Raw genomic sequence first — 27,735 nt, 5'->3', positions numbered from 1 at the left:
GAATAGCTAAAATTGACAAATGGAATTATATCAAAATTATATACCCTCTGCAAGTAAAGGGGAAAAAAACAGAATAAAGAGATAGCCTGAAAGAACCTCTGCCAACTATTCATTTGACAAAGAATTAATCTCTCACACAAGAATCTACTTCTCAGTGCAATATGGCAACAATTTCTTTTCTTCTGGCCTAAGGGTGGTAATAGTATCATGTCCCTGATAATCTATGGTTGGTATTATTTTGAATCTGATATCTGGAGAGAACAGATATCATCATCATAATGAGTCTTCCAAACCATAAACTTGGTATATCTCTGCACAGATATTGGACCTTTTATTTATCTCAATAACATTATAGTTCTCTTTATAGGGATCATATACATCTTTAATTATATTTACTGTTCATATTTTAGATATATTATAAACTGAATTATTTTAAAATTAATTTCCTAATTGTTTTGCTAGTATAAAAATGAAATTGAATTTTAAACACTAACCTTGTATCTACCAAACATGCAAAACTCATTAATTTAAACAATGAAATTTTCTATATAAATTTATATTTTTGACAAATAATTAGGTCGAAATTTTTCCTTTGGTTTTAGTTCCTATATCTTTGAATATTTACTCTTTCCTTACTGCATACTCGTTACTCAAGACTACATGATACCCATTATTTTGCAAAACTATAGATAAAATTTAGGATCCGAATTGTTCTGTTCATCCTCCAGAGGTAATTTACACTTGCTTTTGCTAAATGCCTAGGAAAAGTAGCAATCCAACTGAATTCAATTTCAGGATTCTGACTTAAGCATTTTCTAAACCAAAATTAAGACTATACCATCAAGACTTACTTTTTGGTCAGATTCACAACCAATTTCCAACAAAATTTTCACCTCAATTATCAAATCATTACCTATTAAGCCAAGTTTTGTTTAGACAACTGGCTAATATTTTTATACCCAACTTCTCAGTAAACATGTTTAAATATTCAGTATGTATTAGAGATAAGTAATTATTATATGAGCATACAGACTTAAAATATACTTTAACTTTGAATAAAATATACTTGAGGTAGTTCACTACAATAACTCATAATACAAAAAATAACATGAATTAAATATTCAATAAAATATATAAATAATTATGAATCCCCCCAAAATCAATCCATATAGAAATAGAACTAAGTCATCCTCATTGTTTATCAAAAAAGCATATCCAAATAAGGGAGTGCCTAGGACATTTTTCCACAATCCTGGCTTTGTGTGTCTTGAATATAGCACACAGCTCATGTTTGTATGTCATAAACAACATAACAGTATACTTAAATGTACAAAACTATATTTCACCAAATGGAACTATAAAAAGTACCAGCATACAGCACTAACTAACTTAACCTTCTTATCAATACCCACTAAAATGAAAGAAAATTCACAACTTAAAGTTACTGAAACAATAACTCTATCCAAATATATACCAGAATGGTAGTCACTTTCACCATCTCATATAAAAACTTTTTATTTAAACAATTAACTTTATCATTTACCATTATAAACAAACCTTCAGTGTCATGCGATGGTCTGTTATCCAAGCAAAAATCCTGTCCTGATCTATAATCTGACACTATTTTCTAGTCAAGGCAATTATGAAGTAAAGAAACAGGTAGAATTAACATGTTTCAAAACACTTTAAAAAAACAAGTATAGCATGTTTACCTTTTCAAGTGTTTCCACTTTATGTGTAATACTAAAAAATTAAAAATGTTGATGTAGAAAGAATATTTCACGAAGTAGAACTATATAGGACATGATAAAATAAAAATTAAAAATTCTGTTTCTCATTTATTATTGTTGATTACAACAATGATTATCATTTAACACATGGCCAGGAACTTGAATAAACAATGAAAAAATGCATGGTCCTTAAAAACTGAAGTAAGGGTACTCCTTGCCTATGCATTCTTAATCCTGTGAGCCCTACTTATTCTCCTACAAAACTATTCCCAGTTTAGTGTACATAATTCCAGTTTTTCAATGCAGAAACACATGTACCTATAGAAGACGTATTTTGTCATTTTTATGGGTGTTCATAATAAGCATAAATGATATCATACCAAATGACTAATGGCATTTCAATAATGTTAAATCGAAAACAGAATATACTTGCCTGACCAGGGTAATATCCATATCCTTTTGAAGAAGTTCAGTCTGTTTATTATTCAACTGTATTGATAGAGCATTATATTTACTTTGTGATACTTCAATTTCTTTCTTTGCTTCAATTAAATTTTCTTCAAAGGCCTAAAATTAAAGCACTTATAATCAAATATAATAAACATGCAATGTAACAACATTTTTTATATTTATACTACAAAATGACAGAAAATCTTGTAGTGTTTTAATATAATTTAAAAATTTTAACACAACTGTTACACTAGTCAGATTTTTCTTCAGAAAGAAACACTATATCTTACCTTCTTGATATGAAGATTAAGAATTTGAAACAAAAACTTAAGAAACTGAATATTTAGTTATTAAAATTATAATATATTATTTAATGAAGAAGTTTATTAAAGGAAAAATGAACTTAAATTATTTAAAAATTAGTCAAAAATGGTAGTTGTCTCCTTATTTTTTTGTTTCCTTGTTTTAAATGTATACACAAATATACTCAGAGAAAAAAGGATAGGACAACAAAGAAAACAAAATCATTTTCTAATGTTTGAGACTCAGACCATGTTTTTCTCCTGATTTATGGTAAAATTTCACCTGAATTTCTTCAAATTTGACCATTTCCATCTGATCATTCTCTTAAATCTTTTCTACATTTTGAAACAATTTCAAAACTTGATTTTTAATATATAAATTAATTTCATTGTTCTGAAGAATAACTTAAAGTTTATTTCTAAATATAGTATGCCAACAGACAAATCATCCAATCATTATTTTCAAAAGTAAGCAACAGGCTTTAGGTTAAGCACTAGAAACTCCCATTTATTCACAAAAATGAAATGACAGATACATAAGTAGGTAGATAAATGGAGGAAGGAAGAAAGGGAGGAAGGAAGAAGGGTGGAGGAAAGTATGTAGGTAGATTTGTTTGGGTGGGGGAGTTGTGGTTCTTAAGGGAGAAGAAAAGCTTAAAACACTGAAAAATAAAAGAAACTATACTATTAGTCCTCATATGGAATAGCAAGAGCTAAGAAAATGCCTTTCTCTCTATGCCCTTCTTACATTTTAGAGGTGGCTCAATGTTTAACCACTGAGAAGTGATTAGGACTAAATGAAGTAACGTGTTTGGCATGGAAGAATTCAGACTTATAAATAAAAATGGGAACTACAGAAATGGTTCTTACACTCAAAAACAAATTAAAAAAAAAATTCTGTGACTGTGTCCTAGAGACACAGAAGAAAAATTTTAAACCACCACACACAGGTTCTAGGCAAAGCTACCTGTATCAGGATTTATTCTGAATTATGTCAAATAACAGAGAGGGAAAGGAGTCCCCAGACAATGGAAAAGTACCCTAGAGTGCCAGAAACCTCAACACTGCCTAAAAGGGACAATGGGGAAAGAAAGGGATATTAACATATTCCCACTCAAGATGAACTCAAAGAAAATCTAAACTTCTAAAGGAGGATCAACAAAGTGAACACTAGATAAAAGTTTTTAAAAATCTTTGCCAAATTTATTGCTATAACAAGAATAAGCATACAGACTAAATAAACATAAAACAGACTACACAACCAGACCAAATAATATAAACTGAAATTTGATAGAAGATGGAAGTGTCTTTCTAAATCCTTGGGGGAAAGCTAGTCTATTAAATTAAGGCCATAAAACTATTCTGATTAAACTGAAACCTTTTTGACATAGACCCCAAAACATCTTCCATATTTCCATATTTCTCTTCATTACAAATATTAGTATATGACAAAGCTTGCCATTTTGTTGTTTATGTGTTTATTTTAGACCACTTGTTGTTTAGAATATAAGTTCCATAAAAGCTGAAATTTTTATACTGTTTCTTAGTTGCTTTTCAATACCAGACACAGAATAAATGGATATATTCAATAAATCCTTATTAAATGAGGAGATTCGTAACATTATCTTCCCTGGATTTATACTAATACCTCTAGGCCCTGTTCCCTCATTTCAAAAGAGTAACACACTTCCTCCAAATTTCTTCCAGTCAACAATTTCGTAAGATGTAAGGCCTAATCACAAGAAAAATAACTTACTGCAACATCAGCCTAAACCAAACTTCACTAAACTTATAGCAGGAACTGTCATTTTTTGCCTTTTCCCCATAAAATGCCATTCTTTCCCCAAGTTTGAGAAGACACTCCCATTGCAGTTCTTCCTGTTGTAACAACCTAATACAGTACTTATTTGTTTGGTTTTTATTTTATTTTCTTTTGGATTTTTTTTTAATTTGACATTTTAGTGTTGTAACTCAGAGAGGGTGTGGACAGAATTAAAGATGTCTCATTGTTAAATAGGTAAACTGAGTATCAAGGAATACTTGTTTCTACCCTATCTGTGGAGATTAAAGCTACGTAGATGAGTAAGTCTTGCTCAAGGTCCTGTTTTCTGAAATATTTCTTAAGCATGAATGGTAACTTAATTTCTGGTTTAAGATCCATCATCAGTTCCAGTGAATCTCTGGCTTTTATTTTCCTTTGGTGACTTTCCATGAGAGAGAATAATTAGGTGATTATATCTGATAGAATGCTTTCTCTTAAATTCTCAGAACCCACTATTACAACAAACGGCCCCTTTTTGTAAACCTGAAATAATTTAGAAATACAACAGCATCTCGGTCTTGTGGAACAAGTTTAAACCACACAGTAAACAGCACTGTAGAACACAATCCTCTAACGAATTAGAAGGCCTTTGAGGAATACAGCAACACTCGAAACCCAGTGACTTCTTTTAACCAGCTCTAACAATAGATAAAAACACTTTTCTACTGAATAAAGGTGAAACCTATAGACTTTATATATTATCACTTATATTATTCAGGACCAAAGAATACAATAGCAGTAGCAATATCTAATAATTACATAAATGCCCCTCTTGCCAACTACCCATTCACATTTGACTATAACTTTGGGGGTTTTAACAAGTCATGAATCACTCCAATTCAGACCATTCAAATTAACATAATACAAAGATATCTCCTCTACAAATTAGTTTTCCTACATTTAAAGTCTTCACTTCTCCTCATGGAAAAAGTAATGAGATTTTTAAGTAATAATCCCCGTTTATTCAACTCCCTTTCATCTTGACTACTACCCCCAAAGTTTGAAAATTATAAGAAAATTTTGTTCAGAAAGGGTGATTCTTTCTTTAATTTAAATATTTGGAACTTACAGACCAGATAAATCATTAAACATCTAAGATTAAGTAAAAAGATTATATTGCTTTTATTTCACTTGAAAAAAAAAAACACATGTGTCAAGGTTCTACTTCCAAAATGATGTAGCTTCAAAATGTATAACCTTGGGGCTGAGGATGTGGTTCAAGCAGTAGCGCGCTCGCCTGGTATTCGTGCGGCCCAGGTTTGATCCTCAGCACCACATACAAACAAAGATGTTGTCCACCGAAAACTAAAAAAGAATATTAAAATTCTTCTCTCTCTCTCTCTCTCTCTCTCTCTCTCTCTCTCTCTCTCTCTCTCTCTTAAAAAAATGTATAACCTAGAGAAAAAAAGCATAACTGTTAAAATTTCAGAAAAACAAATATTTAAAGTCACTGCGAATTGTCCTAAGGACATATAGTATATAAAGGAATAACAATTTATGAAAACTTAAAAATGTTCATTAAGAGCAGTGGAAATCTCTTGACATTTGATGCAGGATCTATTCACAACCATGGAACTTCTAGTTTATTTAATAGAAACATATCCAAGAACAAAATGCATTTCCACAGGTGAGTGAGGTTACTACATTTATAATCTTCCTCCCTAAGTTTCTGACCTCCTACCCAACCAGTCACTACTCATAGAACAGAAGATCTTCTTCTAGTAGTAGACAAAAAAATACCAGACCACTGGCATCAACCACAATCATATCAGATCACTCAGATGTAGGAAGTCCCTCATAGTAAGAGGAAAGCCAAGAAGACAGAAAGGTACCACCCCAATAAACACCATGCTCCTAAAGGTAACACTTGAAGTAAAGGAGTAATTTTGGACACCCTACTGTCCAAAATGTTGGTAGAGATATTTTCTCCAGGAGTAGAAGCAGGCAACAAGAACAAAGAGATAAAAAGTTCCTTCCTATTAAGCTGACTTTGCTTGAAACTGAGTTTTTGGAGATATTAAATATCAATCACAGTGCCTCAAAATAATTGAATTTGAGGGTAAAAAACAAAGAGGAAATTGATATCTCTGTAACATTAAAAAGACACACTGTAGGGCAATTACTTACATTTCTACACACCAACAATAACAGAAAAGAAAATTAAGAAAATGAATTGATTTCAATCAAATCAAAAGAATGCTTCAAATAAATATAACTAAGGAGGTAAAAGACTTATACATTGAAAATTACAAACTTTTATCAATATCCATACAGAATATTAAGGAACCCTAAACACCCAACACAATTTTGAAAAGGAATAACAATGTTGGAGAACTCTATTTCTTCATTTCAAACCATATGACAAAGCCATAGGAATAAAAACAATGTGATACTAGAATACAGATATATTGACCAATAGAATAGAGTCTAAAATTAATTCCTTTTATATTTGGTAAAATTATTTTTCACAAGGATACCACTCAATCCAAATAGGTAAGGGAGGTCATTACCACTAGATCTATCCTAGAAAATATACTAATGGAAGTTCTTCATATTGAAGTGAAAGGATACAAAAGACAGTAACTGAAAGCCATATGAAGAAATAAAGATTTTCAGCAAAGGGAAATACATAGTGAGTATAAAATATCAATTATTTGTTTGTAACTCAAATTTTTATTTTGAACTTTATTTCAAAGATAAATAGTATCATAAGATGGCCGCTGCGTACGGGGATTGCTGAAGTGCTGAGCGTGGTGCTCAGAGCAACGGCTTTAATCATGATTTCACGCAGCTTGTTAGAGCTCCTTTCACCATTAATCTGTAGCAGACCACCTTGCCAAGCAGCAGAAAAAACAAAGAGATTGAAAGAGAGACACTTGGCTCCCGGACGCTTTCCTGCTCAGAGCCACGGGCGCTTTGCGCCCATCTGCTTCCTCTTTCACTTCACACCCAGCAGAGAAGCTGAATGTGAAATCAGCAGTGGATTGTAAGTATCTGAGGCAAAGAAAGCTCAGTACACCCCGCCTTATTTTTTTTTTTTTTTGAACAAATATTTTCTATACAGGTAGAGTTAGTGGATTGGGACTGCTGGCTGGGCTGCAGTTTCGGGAGCCGCCATTTGCTTTCTGCATGCTGTCTTGATGGCTCTGTCTACAGGGTCCAGCTGCCACATCTAGAGACTGGAACTGGGCTGCGTGCCGAGCCCTGTCCTCCGAAGGCTAGACCACGGCCTTGAGCGCCGCGGTCGCCTGTCCCCCGCTGCACCTTTGGGCAGAGCCTGCTCTGGGGTCGTTCGGCATCCCCCTGCGAGGGGACCTGTGCTCCGGAAGAGGGGGCTGGAGAGCCACGGTGGCAGCCGTTTGGGCCCCGGGAGCCAGGCACCGGCCGAGGAGCGGCGGAAGCCGTGGCGGCGCTGCTAAGGTCGCGGACAAGCGCAGCGCCCTTGAGCGCGGCCCAGAGGTGGAGGCGATGGCAGCAGGGTTTCAGTTCTAGAAAACTGGACTGGACACAGAAGCAGCAGTTTGTATAATCCCAAGATCTTGCTTATGCCAGGAAACTGTAAGGGTAACATGAATATCATTGAGGAGGTCTAACATGGCAGCAGGCGCGGAGAGATCAAGACTCTGACCTCCTCAACTGCGCGGGCATAGGGAGCTGTAAAACATCTAAAGCCTGTTTGCTCAGGATCACTAGGCAATGCTGAGCTGACGTGGAGCTAGGGCGTACAGTCTGGGCCCCTCAGAAAACATACACTGAGCATGAATCAGCTGTATTCAAGCTCCGGTTCACCTGCTTCTCGTGACTCAGCACTAACGATCCCGCTGAAATAACTAGTCGACCCACCTGAACTCACAGAGGTAAAAGCCAACTGAGCATGATAGCCAGACCCAGGGAATCAGGAGTGACGTGGGACTAGCGGTGCAGAACCCCCGGCTATCTCTCCCACCAGTGCTGACAACAGAGGTTCCTTGCACCAGCTACCAGGGGAGTTGCTACCTGAGGGCAAACAAATTCGCTGGGGGTCCTCAGCCCCAAGCCCTACCAACTTAGGGTCTGAGGGAGACAAACAGAAAGTGTGTGCCCAGGCACCCAGGAAAACAGGGCTCCCAGGAGCAGCAGACCCGGCGTGTAGCCAGTATTGTGGTGAGCGTCACAGGTGAGTGGGGCCTGGATTGAGGAACAACAAGAGAAGGCCCTAGGCACTCAGGATTGGAGACCCGCACAGTCTGGAAAGAAGAGCTGAGGCACAGTGATTGGTTCCTACCTATCAAGAAGAGAAGCCTGGCTCAGTGGGCATAGCTCCACCTACTGGAAGAGGAGTTAATCGAGCTGTATGACTGCATTTATTATTATTATTATTATTTTTTAATGATTATTATTAGTATTTTTTTAATTTTATTTTCACTTTTTGTTGTTGATGTTGTTGTTGTTCTTTAACTTTCTTACTAATGGTTTCAGTTTTTTTTAATTTTTTTATTCTATTATTATTACTATTATTTTTTAAACTTTAATTTCCATTTATTTCCTATTATTATAATTTTTTTCTTTTTGGTTTTAAATTTTTATTTTTTCATTTTTTATTTCTTTCTTTTCACTTTTTTTCTCTTGTCTTTTCATTTCTTTTCAATTTTCTTATTTCCCATTTCTTGAATTCTACCTGCCTACACTCATTCTCTTTAGTGACTTCTTCCCTTCCCTTCTAATATCACTCCTCCCAAGCATCAAATACATTTATAAGAGTAAACAGTAACTCAGCAGTCAAACAGAACAAGAAGTAACATGAGCATAAAAAAGTAAGGAAGAAAAGGAGTACAAACAATGAAGGACAACCTAAATATTCAGGAGGACTTAGAGTCATCAGAAAAATGGCCATATAAAGAACTCAAGAAACACCTTAGACAGATGGAAAGGAACCTTAAAGATCACATTGAAAATGAATTACATAAACAGATAAAAGAAGAAGTTAAGCATCTTTATCAGGAGACAGAGATTATAAAAAAAATCAAACAATAATTCTAAAAATGAAGGAAATGATAAACCAAATTAAAATCTCAATCGAGAGTATCACCAACAGAGGGGAGCAAGTAGAAGCCAGAACGTCAGATAATGAAGACAAAATATATCATCTTGAAAAGAGTCTAGCCAACTCAGAAAGGCTGGTAAAAAATCACGAGAAAAACATCCAAGAGTTATGGGATAACATAAAAAAACCAAACTTACGAGTCATCGGGATAGAGGAAGGCACAGAGATTCATACTAAGGGAATGTGTAACCTGCTGAATGAAATAATTAAAGAAAAATTTCCAGAAATAAAAAAGGAAACAGATATACAAATTGTAGATGCATACAGGACACCGAGCACAAAAAATCACAGTAGATCAACGCCAAAACACATTGTTATGAAGATATCCAATATACAGAACAAAGAGAAAATATTAAAAGCTATAAGAGAAAAGAGGCAGATTACATTTAGAGGTAAACCAATAAGGTTAATAACAGATTTTTCATCACAGACGCTGAAAGCGAGAAGATCCTGGAACAACGTATTTCAAACACTGAAAGACAATGGATGCCAACCAAGAATTCTGTATCCAGCAAAATTAAGCTTCAGGTACGACAATGAAATAAAAATCTTTCATGATAAACAAAAGCTAAAAGAATTTGTAGCCAGAAAACCAGCATTGCAAAGTGTCTTGAGCAAAACATTACACGAGGAAGAAATGAAAAACAATAACCAAAACCATCAGTGGGAAGTGCCTCTATAAAGTCAGAGGGCGGGGGGAAAGCTAATCTTGGAGAAACAAACTAAAAGAAGATAAATAATCAAACATGACTGGAAGTACAAACCATACATCAATAGTAACTCTAAAGGTTAATGGCTTAAACTCTCCAATAAAGCGACATAGGCTGGTAACATGGATTAAAAAAACAAATCCAACAATATGCTGCCTCCAGGAGACACATCTGATTGGAAAAGACATACACAGGCTGAAGGTGAAAGGTTGGGAAAAAATATACCACGCACACGGTCCTCGTAAGCAGGCAGGAGTGGCCATCCTTATATCGAATAAAATCGACTTCAAGACTAAATTAATGAAAAGGGATAAGGAAGGACATTATATACTGTTAAAAGGAACCATTCACCAACAAGACATAACAATTATCAATATTTATGCACCAAAAAATGGTGCTGTGACATTCATAAAAGAAATACTCCTCAAGTTCAAGAATCAAATGGACCACAACACAATAATTATGGGTGACTTCAACACACCTCTCTCACCATTCAACAGATCTTCCAAACAAAAGTTGAATAAAGAAACTATAGAACTCAATATCACAATCAACAACCTAGACTTAACTGACATATATAGAATATATCATCCAACATCAAGTGGCTATACTTTTTTCTCAACAGCATATGGAACCTTCTCAAAATAGACCATATATTATGCCATAGGGCATCCCTCAGTAAATATATAGGGGTGGAGATAATACTATGCATTTTATCTGATCATAATGAAATGAAAATGAAAATCAATGATAAAAGAAGGAAGGAAAAATCCTACATCACATGGAAAATGAACAATATGTTACTGAATGATCAATGGGTTACAGAAGACATAAAGGAGCAAATCAAAAAATTCTTAGAGATAAATGAAAATACAGACACAACATATCAGAATCTATGGGACACAATGAAAGCAGTTTTAAGAGGGAAATTCATCGCCTGGAGATCATTCCTCAAAAAAAGGAAAAAGCAACAAATAAATGAGCTCACACTTCATCTCAAAGACCTAGAAAAGGAAGAGCAAAACAACAGCAAATGTACCAGAAGGCAAGAAATAAATAAAATCAGAGTAGAAATCAATGAAATTGAAACAAAAGAAACTATTGAAAAAATTAACAAAACTAAAAGTTGGTTCTTTAAAAAAATAAATAAGATCGAAAGACCCCTAGCCATGCTAACAAAGAGAAGAAGAGAGAGAACTCAAATTACTAACACACGGGATGAAAAGGGCAATATCACAACAGATGCTACAGAAATACAGAAAACAATTAGAAATTATTTTGAAAACCTATATTCCAATAAAATAGAAGATAGTGAAGACATCAATAAATTCCTGAAGTCATATGATTTGCCCAGACTGAGTCAGGAGGATACCCACAACTTAAACAGACCAATATCAATAGATGAAATAGAAGAAGCAATCAAAAGACTTCCAACCAAGAAAAGCCCAGGACCAGATGGGTATACAGCAGAGTTTTACAAAACCTTTAAAGAAGAATTAATACCAATACTTTTCAAGTTATTTCAGGAAATAGAAAAAGAGGGAGCTCTGCCAAACTCATTTTATGAGGCCAACATCACCCTGATTCTGAAACCAGAGAAAGACACCTCAAAGAAAGAAAACTACAGACCAATATCTCTGATGAACCTAGATGCAAAAATCCTCAATAAAATTCTGGCGAATCGGATACAAAGGCACATCAAAAAAATTGTACACCATAATCAAGTAGGATTCATCCCTGGGATGCAAGGATGGTTCAATATACGGAAATCAATAAATGTTATTCACCACATCAATAGACTTAAAGATAAGAACCATATGATCATCTCAATAGATGCAGAAAAAGCATTCGACAAAGTACAGCACCCCTTTATGTTCAAAACACTAGAAAAACTAGGGATAACAGGAACTTACCTCGACATTGTAAAAGTTATTTATGCCAAGCCTCAGGCTAGCATCATTCTCAATGGAGAAAAATCGAAGGCATTCCCCCTAAAATCTGGAACAAGACAGGGATGCCCTCTATTACCACTTCTATTCAATATAGTTCTCGAAACACTGGCCAGAGCAATTAGACAGACGAAAGAAATTAAAGGCATAAAAATAGAAAAAGAAGAACTTAAATTATCACTATTTGCGGATGATAAAGTGGCAGGATATAAAATCAACACGCATAAATCAAAAGCATTTATGTATATCAGCGACAAAACTTCTGAAATGGAAATGAGGAAAAACACTCCATTCACAATATCCTCAAAAAAATAAAATACTTGGGAATCAACCTAACAAAAGAGGTGAAAGACTTATACAATGAAAACTACAAAACCCTAAAAAGAGAAGTAGAAGAAGATCTTAGAAGATGGAAAAATATAAACTGTTCATGGATAGGCAGAACTAACATCATCAAAATGGCGATATTACCAAAAGTTCTCTACAGGTTTAATGCATTCCCAATCAAAATCCCAATGGCATTTCTTGTAGAAATAGATAAAGCAATCATGAAATTCATATAAAAAAATAAAAGACCAAGAATAGCAAAAGCAATTCTAAGCAGGAAGCGTGAATCAGGCGGTATAGCGATACCAGATTTCAAACTATATTACAGAGAAATAGTAACAAAGACAGCATGGTACTGGTACCAAAACAGGCGGGTGGACCAATGGTACAGAATAGAGGACACAGAGACTAATCCACAAAGCTACAACTATCTTATATTTGATAAAAGAGCTAAAAGCATACAATGGAGGAAGGATAGCATCTTCAACAAATGGTGCTGGGAAAACTGGAAATCCATATGCATAAAAATGAAACTGAATCCCCCTCCTCTCGCCATGCACAAAAGTTAACTCAAAGTGGATCAAGGAGCTAGATATCAAATCAGAGACTCTGCGTCTGATAGAAGAAAAAGTTGGCTACGATCTACATAATGTGTCAAACCCATTTGTTTGGCTCAGCATCTGCAATCCAGGCAAGAGTAGAAATCTCTGTGCAGTGTCCATTCAACTCAGAAAGACAATCAACAAAGCAGCTTAGATCCCAGCAGAGGAAAGCTGATTCACCAGGACCACAACAGCCTTGACCACTGACACTGGAGGAAGGCACCTTGGGAAGGCTAGCGGCTGTCCCTGGGATCTCTGGGCTGTACCAGAGGGAATCTTCCTGAATATCCAGTGACACAGAGACCCAATTCCTGGATAGTGATAACAGCAAATGTAAGGCTTTAAGATAATTTCCCTGAATATCCCAGGAAACTTAAGTGGAAGACAGCTGCAAAGATAACCAAAGGAAGATCAATTAAGGAGGAAAACTACCTGAGTCTAGGCAACAGGAAAAGAATGCCCCAGTCTTATCTAGCACCCAGCCTGACCCATGATCACAACTGGAGAATGAAAGGGCATTTTTGGAAACTGGCAGGAACTTTCATCAGACATAGTCAACAGAGGAAATTAACACATGCAATTCACAACCTGCAGCAGTGGAAACTAAAGTCCAGGTGAACCACCCGAGTTCCTTCTCTACAGTACTACAGAAAACAGTGTTGGCAGGGGGAATACTTTCACACCAAGAAAAGCCACAATCAGAGTTCCTATGCTCACAATCACCAGGATCTTTACCTCAATGAAAAGGATACTGTAAAAGGAACCAGGTACATGATGACCTACAGCAATCACAGGGACAATCCAGCATCTGCATCAACTCCTGCATACTTTTAAAACAACCAACCCACAACATTGCACCCTCTGAGCAGTCAACTGCAGGTCCCTGTGCTGACAAATAAGAATGGGATGGTGGGAGGTCCCTGTGCTGACAAACCAGAATCAGAATCAGCTGGTGGGAGGTTCATAACAAATAGGGAATTGGTTGCTATGTCCCGTAACTCAGGAGAGATTCACAGCAAAGCCTGATGGACATCTGCTTAACGTCCAAACCCCAATGAATTCCAACCAAGATTCAACAAGAATTTATTTAACATTGGCATAGTTTACTATAAATAACTCTAACATCAACTTTGTCATATTATTATCCCTTTATCTTGAATGATAATTGTTACCCCAATAGTCAACATTCAACCCATTTAAAAATGTATTTCATCTAATGGTTTAATTTAAGTTAAGCCATTAAATTGGAATCAGTCTTCTTATCTTTGTTTTCCTAGCTCTAATTTATACTTGTTCCACTTGGCCCCTAACAGTCCTCCAGCATTATCTGCTGCTACTTCAAATACCCACAATCAATCAATTTCTCCTTTCTACCTTATATGAATTATTTTATATCTTTTCTCGTTTTCTTTCTTTTTTTTTTTTTTGGTCTCTCTATTCCCTCTCTATTTTGTCCAATCTTTATTATTCTCACATTTTAGCCCTCATTTAAGGTTATAATAATTTTACTAAATTTAATAACTAATTTTTACCTATTTCAGAATTTTATTACAAGCTTATACCTGGATTTGAGGAACTGTGGAGAAAAACAGCAATCAGTGTTTGTTTCTCATAAGGCTGAATAGTTTGAGGCTTAGCTCTGAAGTGATTGTACTAAATATGGTCCAGTGGCATCTCTTAAAGGGTGCTGATATTGGGATCAGCAGGTCATGTACTGCCTAAAAGAAATGAGATCTGGACATTTGCCCAACCCCGTACACAAAAGAGAATGAAACTCACAAAGTAGTCCCTTCCTAAAAAGAAAAAAAATGAGATCTATACCAATAGATGGGTAGAAATACAAACAATACAAAGAAGCAAAGAAACAAACCATCACAAACAAACCATATGCATCAACAACTGACTCTACTGACATCACAATGGAGGAAATGTTAGAGAAAGAATTTAGAAAGTTCACATTTAAAATGTTCTATGAGCTAAAAGAAGATGTAAAGTGAAATTAAAGAGAAAATACAAAAACTAAAAAATCCCTTCAATAAAAATATAGAGGTTTGAAAAAGAACCAAACAGAAATCCTGGAAATGAAAAATTCAATGGAAAGCACCACCAATGGATTAGGCCACTTTGAAGATAGATTTTTGAGCCTTCTAAAATAAAGTATAAAAATCTTGAAAATAAAATTGCCCATAAAGAAAAGCTATTAAGAGACCATGACCAGAACATGCTGGAAATCTGGGATAATATTAAAAGGCCGAAGGCTGTGAAATATAAAGTAAAAGGACAAACAATCTTTTCAATGAAATAATATCAGAAAAATTTCCAAACATTAAGAATGAGATGGAAATTCAAATACAAGGAGCTGGGTATGTGGCTCAAACGGTAGCACGCTTGCCTGGCATGCACGGGGCGCTAAGTTCGATCCTCAGCACCACATAAAAATAAAGATGTTGTGTCCACCGAAAACTAAAAAATAAAAATATAATAAATAAATAAAAGAAATTCAAATACAAGAGGCATACAGGACTTCAAATATGCAAAAATAGAATAGATCCACTTTAAGAAACATTATATGAAAATACCTAAAATACAAAATAAGGGCAGAATTCTAAAAGCTGCAAGGAAAAAATAGCTGGTCATATTTAGAGGTAAACCAATGTGGATTTTAACTGATTTCTCAACCCAGACTCTAAAAGTCATGAGGACTTGGAATAATACATACCAAATCTTAAAGAAAATAAATGCCAACTAAGAATACTATACACAGAAAAATTAGGCTTCAGGTTTAAAGATGAAATAAAAACCTTCAATGATAAACAGATGCTAAAGAATTCATAACTAGAAACATGACACTACAAAACATACTCAATGAAATATTTGATGGAAAGGAAATGAAAAAATAGAATTAAAACCAGCACTGGAAGGAAACATACTAAGAATAGTCAATTAAAGGACAATCTGGTCCAATTTAAGCAGTAAAAATAAATCAAAAATGTCCGGAAATAAAAATCAGCTCGCAATATAACAATGAATGTAAATGGACTACACTCTTCAATTAAAAGACATAGATTGGCAAATTGGATTAAAAAACAAACCCAACAATATGGATAACTGTAAGATGTTCACCACAGCCTGAAGGTAAAAGTATGGGGAAAAGACATACCATTCACATGGGACTTATGAATGTCCAGGAGTAGCTATTTTCATCTCAGATAAAGTAGACTTTGAACGAAAAGAGGAAACAAAAGAGCATCAGAAGAGACAAAGAAGGTCACTTCATATTGCTTAAGGGAATCACACAGCAACAAGATATAATGATTGTAAATATTTATGCCCCAAACAATTGAGCACCAATATATATAAAATAAACCCTTCTCAATATTAAGAATCAAATAGACCACAATATAATGATACAGGGTGACTTTAACATGCCTCTCTCACCACTGGTTAGATCATCCAACCTAAACTAAGGAAAGACTCTACAGAAATTAAAAATACAATTAATAATATGGATCTAACAGACACCTATATTCCATCCATCAATAAATGAATTCACTTTTTTCTAAGCAGTACATGGAATATTTTCTAAAAATAGACCATATCTTAGATCACAAAGCAAATATTAGCAAATAGAAAAAATATAGAGGTAATACCTTGCATTCCATCAGATCATTATAAAATGAAATGAGAAATCAATTATATAAATAGAAGCTTCTCTAATACCTGGAGACTAAAATATATGCTATTTAATGATAAAGGGATAACAGAAGAAACCAGCGAAGAAATTTAAAAATTCTTAGAATTAAGTGAGAAGAATAATATACTGTATCAAAATTTCTAAGACAGTATGAAGGCAGTATTAAAATTAAATTCATAGCACTGTGCTCATACATTAAAAGAACATAAAGACACCAAATAAGTAATCTAACATTATATCAAAACCAGAAAAAGAAGAACAAATACCAAAATCAGTTGAAGACAGAAAATAATTAAAATCAGAAATGAAGCTAAGAATTAAAAAAAACAAGACAAAAGATCAACTAAACAGAGATAAACAAGTTTTATTAAAGGATAAATAAGATTGATACACTGGTAGCCAAACTTACCAAATTAAGGGGGGGGTGGGAATCAAATTAACAAAATTTGAGGCAAAAAAAAATGGAAATATCTCCACAGACACTATTGAAATCCAGAGGATCATCAAAAACTATTTTAAAATGTACACACCAATAAGCTAGATAACCTTTAAAATATTGACAAATTCCTCTCATATGACCTATCCAAATGGAAACATAAAAATATAGAAAATTTAAACACATCAATATCAAGTAATGAAATTGAAGCAATATCAAAAGCCTTCCAACAAAGAAAAGCCCAGGACTGGATGGATTTCTCAGCCAAGTTCTACCAGACCTTTAAAGAAAAATTAATACCACCATTCCTCAAATTATTCCATAAAATATAAAACAAGGGAGCACTGCCAAACTAAATTTTATGAAGACACTATCACCCTGATACCAAAACCAGACAAAGATACATCAAGGAAAAAAAACTTCAGGCCAATATCTCTAATGAACACAGATGCAAAAACTTTAAATAAAACACTTCCAAATCACATACAAAACCATATTTTACAAATAGTACACCATGACAAAGGGAGTTTCATCCCAGGGATGCAACATATGGAAATCAAAAAATGTAACATGCCACCTAAATAGCCTTAAAGATAAGAATGACATGATTATTATCTCAAAAAGCATTTGATAAAGTACAGCACCCATTTATGTTAAATCTAGAAAAAATAGAGATAGAAAAATATTACATCAACATTGTAAAGGCTATCTGTGACAAACCCAAGGCTAACATTGTATTGAATGGAGAAAAACTGAAAGCATTTCCCCTAAAAACAGGAACAAGACTAGGATGCCCACTTTCAACTCCTTCTATTCAATACAGTCCTAGAAACTCTAGCCAGAGCAATCAGGCAACAGAAGGAAATGGAAGGGATACAAATAAGAAAAAAGGGCTCAAATTATCTGTTTGCTGACAACATGATCTTATATTTAGAAGACCCAAAAAACTCCACAATAAGAATTCTAGAGTTCATAAATGGATTCAGCAAAATAGCATAATATAGGATCAACACTCATAAATCAATCACACTCCTATACTCAAATAATGAATCTGCCAAAAATGAAATTAGGAAGACATTCCCATTCACAATAACCTCAATAAAATAAAATAAGATATTTCAGAATTAATCTAACAAAAGAGCTAAACCTCTACAAAGAAAACTACAGAAAACCAAAGAAAGAAATTGAAGTAGAACTCTGAAGAAGGAAAAACATCCCATGTTCTTGGATAGGCAAAATTAATATTGTCAAAATGGCAATACAACCAAAGGAACTAAAAGATTCAATACAGTTCCCATCAAAAGTCAAATGACATTTTTCACAAAACTAGAAAAAGCAGTTATGAAATTAATTGGGAAAAATAACAAACCCAGAATTGCCAAAGCTATCCTTACTGAAAAAAACAAAACAGGAGACATCACAATACTGGACCTCAAATTGTACTACAGAACTATGGTAACAAAAACAGCAAGGTACTAACATCAAAACAGGCATGAAGACCAATGAAATATAAGACACAGAAACAAAACCACATAAACACAGTTATGTGATACTAGATAAATGTTCCAAAAGCAAATGTTGGAGAACAGATGGCCTTTAAAAAAAAAAAAAAGGTGCTGGGAAAACTGGAAATCCCTATGTAGAATAATGAAATTTAACTTCTTTCCCTCACCAGGTACAAAACTCAACTCAAAGTAGATCAAAGACCTAGCAATTAGATCAAAACCCTGCAACAACTAGAAGAAAATGCAGGCCCCACCCTCTAAGATGTCAGCATAGGAAGAAACTTCCTTACAAGATATGTAAAGCATAAGAAACAAAATGAAAAATCAATACGTGTGATAGCATCAAACTAAAATGCATCTGCACAGCAAAGGAAACAAGAGTATGAAGAGTGAGCCCACAGAAAGGGAGCAAATCTTTGCCACCTGCTCCTCAGATAAGGTGTTGATATCCAGAATATATAAAGAATGATAAACACCTAGGATCAAAAACAAATAATAAGGCAGGAGTTGTGACTCAGTGATACAGCACTTGCCTAGCATGTGTGAAGCACTGGGTTCAATACTCAGCACCATATAAATAAAGATATCATGTCCATTTACAACTAAAATATTAAATAACAAAATCAACACATGAGCAAAAAAAAACAAAACAGATACTCCTTGAAAGAAGAAATACAGATGTTAACAAGTATATGAAAAAAATGTTTCAACATCTCTAGCAATTCTAGAACTGCAAATTAAAATTATATTATGATTATATCTTACTCCACTCAGAATGGCAATTATCAAGAATACAATAACAATAAATATTGGGGAGAATGCACATTGAAAAGTGCACTCATATATTGTTTGTGGGACTGCAAATTAGTATAACCCCTCTAGAAAGCACATGAAAATTTCTGAGAAAACTATGAATGGAACCACTATGTGTACTTGACAGTACATGCCCAGATTTACAGTACACTGCAATGATGCAGCCACATGTTTATAGACACAAAGTTCACAATAACCAAGCTACAGAACAAACCAAGATACCCTTCAACAGCTAAAGGGATACAGTGGCCTTCTTTGTCTCTTTTAATTAATTCTTTCTAGAATCTGCTTTGTCAGGTATGAGAATAGCTACTCCTTCTCGTTTTTATGGTCCAAATGAGTGGAATATTTTTTCAATACCTTTACCGTTATCATGTTGATGTCTTTGCCTATGAGTCCCTCACAAATAGCACATAGATGAATATTGCTTTTCAATCCATTCTGCTAATCTTTGTCTTTTAGTTGGGAAGCTGAGAGCATTAACATTCATCATTAATATGGATATGTGTTTGGGTTTCCTGACATTTTGTTTTTTTGCTCTATTTTTTCCTATCTTGATTCTAATTTAGTGGGTTATTCTTCTATTGAACTTCCTTTTTGAGAGCTTTGGATTGTTTTTTAGTTTCTCTATGTGCAGTTTGTCTTTGAGTTTTCTTTGTACTGTTGCTGGCTTGGTGCTCATGATTTTTTTTATTTTATTTTTACCATGAAAAGTTTTTATCAACACTCATGAATCAATAGCTTTCCTATATTCCAACAATGATTCTGCTGAGAAAGAAATAGTAAAATTACTCCTCTCACAATAATCATAAAATGTAAAATAACTGAGAATTAAACTATTCAATTTGGTAAAATATCATTACAATGAAAATTACAGAAAATAGAAGAAAGAAATTGAAGAAAACCTTAGAAGATGGAAAGACTTCTCATGTTCTTGGATAAACAGAATTAATATTGTCAAAATGGCCATATTACCAAAAATGTTATAGAGATTCAATGCAATTCCTATCAAAATACCCATGACATTCTTCACAGAACTAGGAAAAAAATAGTTCATTCATTTGGAAGATTAAGAAACCCATAATAGCCAAAGTGATGCTGAACAAGAAGAGCAATGCAGAAGGCATCACAATACCTGATTTTAAATTATACTACAAAAGTATAGTAACAAAAACTGCATGGCATTGGCATCAAAATAGATGTGAAGACAAATGAGACAGAACAGAAAACACAGGGACAAACCCATGTTCTTAAAAGCATCTGTGAGTTCACAAAGGTGTCAAAAATATACATTAGAGAAAAGATGGCCTTTTTAACCAATGCTGCTGGGAAAATTGAAAATTCATATGTAGAAGAATGAAACCAGATCCCTCTCACCCCACACAAAAGTCAACTCAAAATTAATCAAAAACTTAGGAATTAGACCACAAACATTGTAGGTGCTAGAAGAAAATAGAGTCAACCCACCAACATATTGGTACAGGTACCAACTTTCTTAACAAGATCCCAAAAGCTCAAGAAATAAGTTCAATACTCAATAAGTGGGATGCCATCAAACTCAAGAGCTTCTGCAAAAAAGGAAATGATTAAGAGTGTTAAGAAAGCCCAAATAATGGGAGAAATCTTGGTCAGCTACTCCTCTATCAGGAAATTAATACATATAGTATACATAATATTAATATATAAAAAAATCAAAAAACTAAACATCAAAAAGCCCAAAAAATCCAATTAATATATTGGCTAGGGGCTAGGGTTGTGGCTCAGAGGTACAGTGCTCGCCTAGCATGTGCGAGGTCCAGGGTTTGATTCTCAGCACCACATAGAAATAAATAAACAAAATAAATGTATTGTGTACAAATAAAAGATAAATATTTAAAAAAATATATTAGTTAAAGAACTAAACAGACATTTATTAAAAGAAAAAACACAATGGTCAACAAATACATGAAAAAACGTTCAACATCCCTATCATTTAGGGAAATGCAAATCAAAATTACACTAATATTTCATATTACTCTAATGAGAATGGAAATTACCAAGAATACAAATAATAGTAAATACTGGTGAGACTGTGGGGATAAAGGTATACTCATACATTTTTGTTGGGACTACAAATTAGTACAACTACTCTGGGAAACCGGATGGCAATTCCTCAAAAAACTAGAAATGGAATCACCATATGACCCAGCTATCCCACTCCTTGGTATTTATCCAAAACATCTGAACTCAGCAAATACAATGATACAGTCACTTTAATGTTTATAGCAGCACAATTCACAATAATCAAATTATGTAATCAGTCCAGATGCCCATCAATAGATGAATGGATTAAGACAATGTGGTATGTATGCATAATGGAGTTTTACTCTGCCATAAAGAAGAATGAAATTATGGTATTTGCTGGTAAATGGATAGAGGTGGAGTACATGATGCTAAGTGAAATAAGCCAGACCCTGAAAATCAAGGGTAAATGTTTTCTCTAGTATGTGGAAGCTGGAGCAAAACAAGAAAAAGAAGAGGAGAAATAGAAATACCATAAAAATACAGTGAAGTCGAAGAAAGAGACTGAGAAGGAGTTAACAAGGACTAGAAGGAAAGGAAATGCAGAAATGAATTTACAAAATCACACTATGTGCTTGTATAAATTTACCACAGGGAATTCCACCTTTATGTATATGTAGAAATCAAAAATTTATCAAAAATAAATAAATAAATGAGCCAAAGGAAGATCAGTAAAATAGATGTAGGAGAATAAAGAAAGGAAGAAGGGAAGGGAAAGTGGGGCAACAGGAACTGAAATGGAGCAAATCAAATTCCATGCAGGTATGATTTTTTTACATAAATGAACCCAATTTCTATGATATATATATACAAACACACACACACACACACACACACACACACACACACACACACATATATATATATATAATTTTATATACATATTATCTATATTGTATGCATATACATATATATATTATTTAGTGAAAATTATCACTAAATAATCATGTAGTTGTGAATTAACACCTACTCTTATCAAACCAACAACTTTTTTAAAGGATGTAATGTAGCAGAAACTAATTTAAAAATTAAGAAAACAAATGCACCAGAATTCAGTTTCCTTACTGGCTTAGTCATTCTGATTGTGCACTAACACTCAATGTGTTCCCTTAAAAATCTGCAAAGGATCAATTCACACGTTCAGACATATCCTTCTCCCCTAACTTAAATATTTATGCACACATGTGCTCATATGCACATACATATCTATATTATAATTACATATTTTAAATAGATATATAAATACATGTGTTGGTTATATTTCTTTTATGTACATATATATAGAGAAAGACTACCATGTTTTTGTAGCCTTGTTTATTTATGCCATTTTAAATAAAATATACAGTAAAAGAGAAACCTGACATTTGATTGGAAAATAAATGAGCAAAAACCTGCTGAAGACAAAGGGAATGCCCCCAAAACACATTATTTTGAAAAATACTGATCAAAATAATGTAAGAATTTTATAAGATTATTAACTTTTATATTCTATTAAAATTTTACTATAAATAACTCCCCTTTAAATAAATAAAGCACCATTTTAGAACCATCTATGAGTATTTTTAATGGTTTTCTGGGGGAGGCATTACCCTTTACTTTTAAAGTAAAATTATATTACAATAAATTTTATCTGCATTTATGAATTTAAGCCTTCCTTTTAAAAAGTCAAAACTCATGATTCCGAATATTTTTTAAAAAAACACATTTTATTTCAAAATGCAATAGCCTTTATTTTTTAATGACTACATTTTAGGATAACTATTTGAAGTCAGTTTCCTGCTTTGCAACATCAATTTTTAAAAAGCTATGGGTCTTAAGTGAAAGAATATAAATTAATGCTACTCCCCACTGGTGGGTTTGAATATATAACTTGTTATTTGAAAGAAAATAACATGTATTAAATTTCTTATATGAAGTTAAATCCAGAATTGCAGTATGTATTCCATTCTCATTGTGTACCTTTATTTTTGCATCAATGCCATATTTTTCTTTTTTCCAATGTGCTTCTTGGTTCCTTAGTTTCTCCAGGTCATTTAACAGGTCAGTGCAGCGTGTACTCAATTTCTTATTTTCCTCCTCTAGATTTTTTATAACCAGCCTATTTTGCTCTTCTTTATTCTTTACACATTCCTTAGTGTCCTGTAGAACAGTACCACAAGGGCCGATAAACAACAACAACAACAAAAAAGGTGAGAACTAATCAGCAAATATAAACTGTGCAGTTTCACCCTCACAGCAGCTTCTTCTATATTTGATGGCCAAGGTCACCTGTGTACTTTTATTGGCCTCTTTTCATGCAGGTGGATGGGTCATATTTTTTCACTGGATGACAGCTTTGATGAGTACACATTTGCAAAGAGCCCATTAATTGATCAAGCTGCCTTTGATGCTGTCCCCAGCTATTTTTGAGACCCACACAGACATATCCTCCCAGACCTGGTTTTATCAATTAATAATGCCAGTCCCATCAGAATCTAATTACTAGAAGCCACATATTCACACTCCTACTTTCTTAGCTCCATTTCCATCATTAACTATTTATCTGAAAGTTATAAAGCTTGGAGTCTTTAAAGCATTTTTCTCTGAGTTTTTGCATGTGAGAAAACTGTATGGTACAGCAGGGCCTTAGGCAATTTTTTCATCCAAGCTTGTCACTTTCTGTGCCACAAAGGGTAAAGCAAGACTTCAAATAAAACACTCCTATGAAACTATGTTCAAGTCAATACACCTTATCTTCTTGACTTTTATCTTTAAATTTCTTCTGCAAGTCATTGAATTCTTTCCTCAAGAAAGTATATTCTTCATCTACTGAAATCTTCTGTTGTAGAAGGTCATTTATTTCCTCTTTTAGTACTGATTCTTTCTGTAGACAAATAAATAAATTATTTGTGAGCTGGTATGTCTAAGAAAATGTTTGGATTTTAATTTTAACAATGTTATAATATTAACTAACTTTCATAAAAAAGTCTATCATAATTCTCATTTATGACCTGCTCGCAGATTTTCAACTAAAACAGGCAAATAATTAATAGTTTCAGTAAAATGGGCAACTGTTTAATAGTTTAAGATGAAGAACACAAAAAAACCTGTACACTAAATATTAAGCCACACTGAGAAAGCAAACTTTCAGTATTCAAGTACAAAACAGGAGAAAACAAATGTAAAGCATTCTAATAATAAACATGTATGTATCACTAAAATAAGAATTACTATTCTCTTATTTGAATATCATTTGGAAAACTTAATAAAAACACCTCATGAAAGTGTAAGTCATTTAAGAATTAAGAATAGCCAGTTTGTCTCAGTACTAAAAATACCTTGCTCTTTAGACAAAATATTCAGAAGATTGCCATAATTTTTAGCTAAATAGTCTTCTCATCAGCAATATGTAAATGATACCTAACTGGTGGCTGTAACCATGACTCAATTCTTGGCATCAATCTTTTTTTATATGGTTTTTCTCTCAGAAAACTTACTGCTTCTCTTGACATGTATTACTCTATATGAAAGAGTAATCCATCAACCAACTGAGACTCTTCCAATCACCAATCTCAAATTTGCAACTTTCGATAAAATACTTCCACTGAGATGGCCTGTGGCTACTTGAAACTAGCATGCTAAAACCAAAATTCATATTCTGATACTCTTTTCTAGATTTCATGAACTTCTGTCAACCCATCCATGCTTTCAACTAACTAAACACTATCTGGCCTGACATGCTTATTTGAAGCTTCCAATTAAGACTCAACAGCTCCATCTGTCAAAGAAGAAGCAGACACATCAAAATAGAAAGTTTTTTCTATTTTTAAGTAATATGCTTAGTAGAAACTGATAGTTATGCCATGTCTGACCTATCATTGATGCTGATCCATAAATACCAATTTATTTGTACTACTGTATTTATTCTTTATCAAACCCTCTCCAAAGAACTTAAGGTTGACATGGATATGAGAGTAAGACTGAGGGAGGTGATGAAAAGAGGGTGAGTTTAAGGAATAAAGAAAGGATAGCTCTAATGTCTAATTTTTTAAAGTTGTAATGTTAATATTTTACTTTTACTAAAATAGTTTAGGTGCTAAACACACATAAAATTAATCTGTGGCAAGTAGGTTAAGAATAAAGAAAAAAAATTTTTAAAGGAGCTTTGTATCCAGCTAAGAAATGCAACCATTATCTTTGAAGTCTTACCCTCTAACACCTCTTATCCCACCACTCCAGAGGTAACCCCTATCCTTAAACTATTTTTTATCTTTCTCTCATTTTTCTTTATGGTTTAAAAACATAATATGCATATTTAACATATAGTTTCTTTTTTAACTGAATACACATTAAATCATAGTATACGTATTCTGTGTCTCACTATTTTTGTTCAAAATATATTCCCAAATTGATCCATATTGATGGACATAGCTTCAGTTTGAGTACTGTGGTATACATTTTGATTCCATGATATAAATATACTATATTTCTCTCTTGTCAATGTATCTTTCAGTTGTTTCCCACTCCAGGGAAAAAGTTTTACAAACAACAGAGCTATAAACACTCTCAAACATCTCCAGGAACATATAAGTAAGATTTCTTCCCAAGCAGTATTTTTCAAACTCAGAACTATCATCTAGTAATAGGTCATTAAGTCAAACCAGTCATTAAATCAGCATTTTCTTTAAAAAATGAAATATAATTCAGTAGAAAATATCAAAATGAGATGCACAAATTCTTAGCAAAAACATGATGCCTATAAGAATAAACATACAAAACAGGCACACTATGTAAGTCAAAATTTTGCCTACATTTTTGTAATGTTTAATTTGAAATTATTATTTTATTAAGCATTATGAAATTCACATTTTATATAAATTTTGTTGAATGTTTATCTTTATTAGGTGTAGTAAGGACAACTATTATATGAAACTTCCATTCCATGTTTGTCTATACTGAGTCATGACAGGGTCACATTAATAAAAGACTAGAAAACACTCTATAGATCATATATACGTAGGAGATGAAATTGCTAAGAAATAGGCTATATGCACTTCAAGAGTTCCTATCACTCCATATCCCCACCAACATTTAAGAGGAAGTCTGAAGGGATTTTTACAAATCCTGTAAGTATAAATGGAAACTCAATGTAGTTTTTAATTTTGTATTTCCTGTTTAATTAGTAGGTCATAACAAAATGTGTATGACATTGGTCAAACAGCATAAAAATAGATAACATAAATGGCCCATCCTCAAGTCAGAGTCCATTCTTCTATTCCCATCTAAGTCTTATCCTTTTTGAAGATTCAGCTTGCAGCTCCTTTAACTTCATGAAGGTTTCTACAACTAGCCCACCTATTTTATAATTCTTGCCTTCTCTAACTTTGTACATTTCTTATATGATTCATTTGACATATAATGTACTATCTACTCTTGCTGATTATCTCTAAATACTCTTTATCGTTCAAATAGGATTAGTAAGAATTTACAGATGAGATTTATACTGAATGATAAATTCAAAGATGCAAACATTAAGACTATCTTAAAAACATCTATACAGCTATTACTCTAAAGAAGCATGTCCCTCTTCTGGAGTTTATTTAGATTCTAGGACAGACAGACACTAAACAACTGACTTAAAAGTTTTAGCACAGTTTTGGAGCTAGGGTTGTGGCTCAGTGGTAGAGCACTTGCCTAGCATGCATGAGGCACTGGGTTTGATCCTTAGCACCACATAAAAAAAATAAAATAAAGTGAAGGCATTAAAAAAAAAAGAAGGTGTTTAAAAAAAGGTTTTAGCAGGGTTTTCCATTAAACTGAGCTAAACTTAACAAGCACTAAAAATAAAAGTTTAGCACATTAATGAATTTGGTAATTTATAAGAAAAAAGAAATAAAATGAATAAGGTAAATGAATGAATGAATAAGGTGAGTTAAATAAAACTATCATTTTAATACTTTTACAAATGTAAATACATTTTATAATTAGTAATGTTACACAAAGCAGTTATGCAATATGGTGAGATAAGCAAAGTAAGCAAAATGAGATGTTACTTTGTTTTATAAACTAATGTTATACAATGTTACATCTGTATAAGATAACTGATTATACAATATAACATTTTAATGAAGAGGAATAATATCAGTTTATCACAGTTTAATTCAGAAAATTGCTAAATGCTTGAAAATTCTGTAGAATTCAACATATTTTCCTAATGAAATGTACTCTCAATGATCTACTTTAAATAATGAAAGCACAGGTATATACAGTTA

The 27,735-nt window shown here is 33.4% G+C and overlaps 1 protein-coding gene across 5 annotated transcripts in view; it reads right to left on the bottom strand.

Annotated features, from left to right (window-relative positions):
* The window catches only part of Cntln (centlein), a 313,688-nt gene that overhangs the window by 219,139 nt on the left and 66,814 nt on the right, over positions 1-27,735 (bottom strand). For all 5 annotated transcript variants that reach the window (XR_005733953.2, XM_078047677.1, XM_005340132.5 and 2 more), the window contains exons 4-6: positions 24,213-24,347; positions 23,444-23,623; positions 2,164-2,297 (exon numbers count right to left, since the gene is read on the bottom strand). Coding sequence is in view for 4 of the 5 variants with exons in the window: in XM_078047677.1 (XP_077903803.1) it covers positions 2,164-2,297; positions 23,444-23,623; positions 24,213-24,347 (449 nt within the window). In the remaining variant the exon portion in view is untranslated. The remainder of the gene's footprint in view (positions 1-2,163; positions 2,298-23,443; positions 23,624-24,212; positions 24,348-27,735) is intronic.

The sequence above is a fragment of the Ictidomys tridecemlineatus genome, chromosome 4 (genome assembly GCF_052094955.1).
Source record: "Ictidomys tridecemlineatus isolate mIctTri1 chromosome 4, mIctTri1.hap1, whole genome shotgun sequence".
Lineage (NCBI taxonomy): Eukaryota > Metazoa > Chordata > Mammalia > Rodentia > Sciuridae > Ictidomys > Ictidomys tridecemlineatus.
The sequence above is the reverse complement of the archived record's forward strand: the minus strand, read 5'-3'. Positions and strand labels throughout refer to the sequence as shown.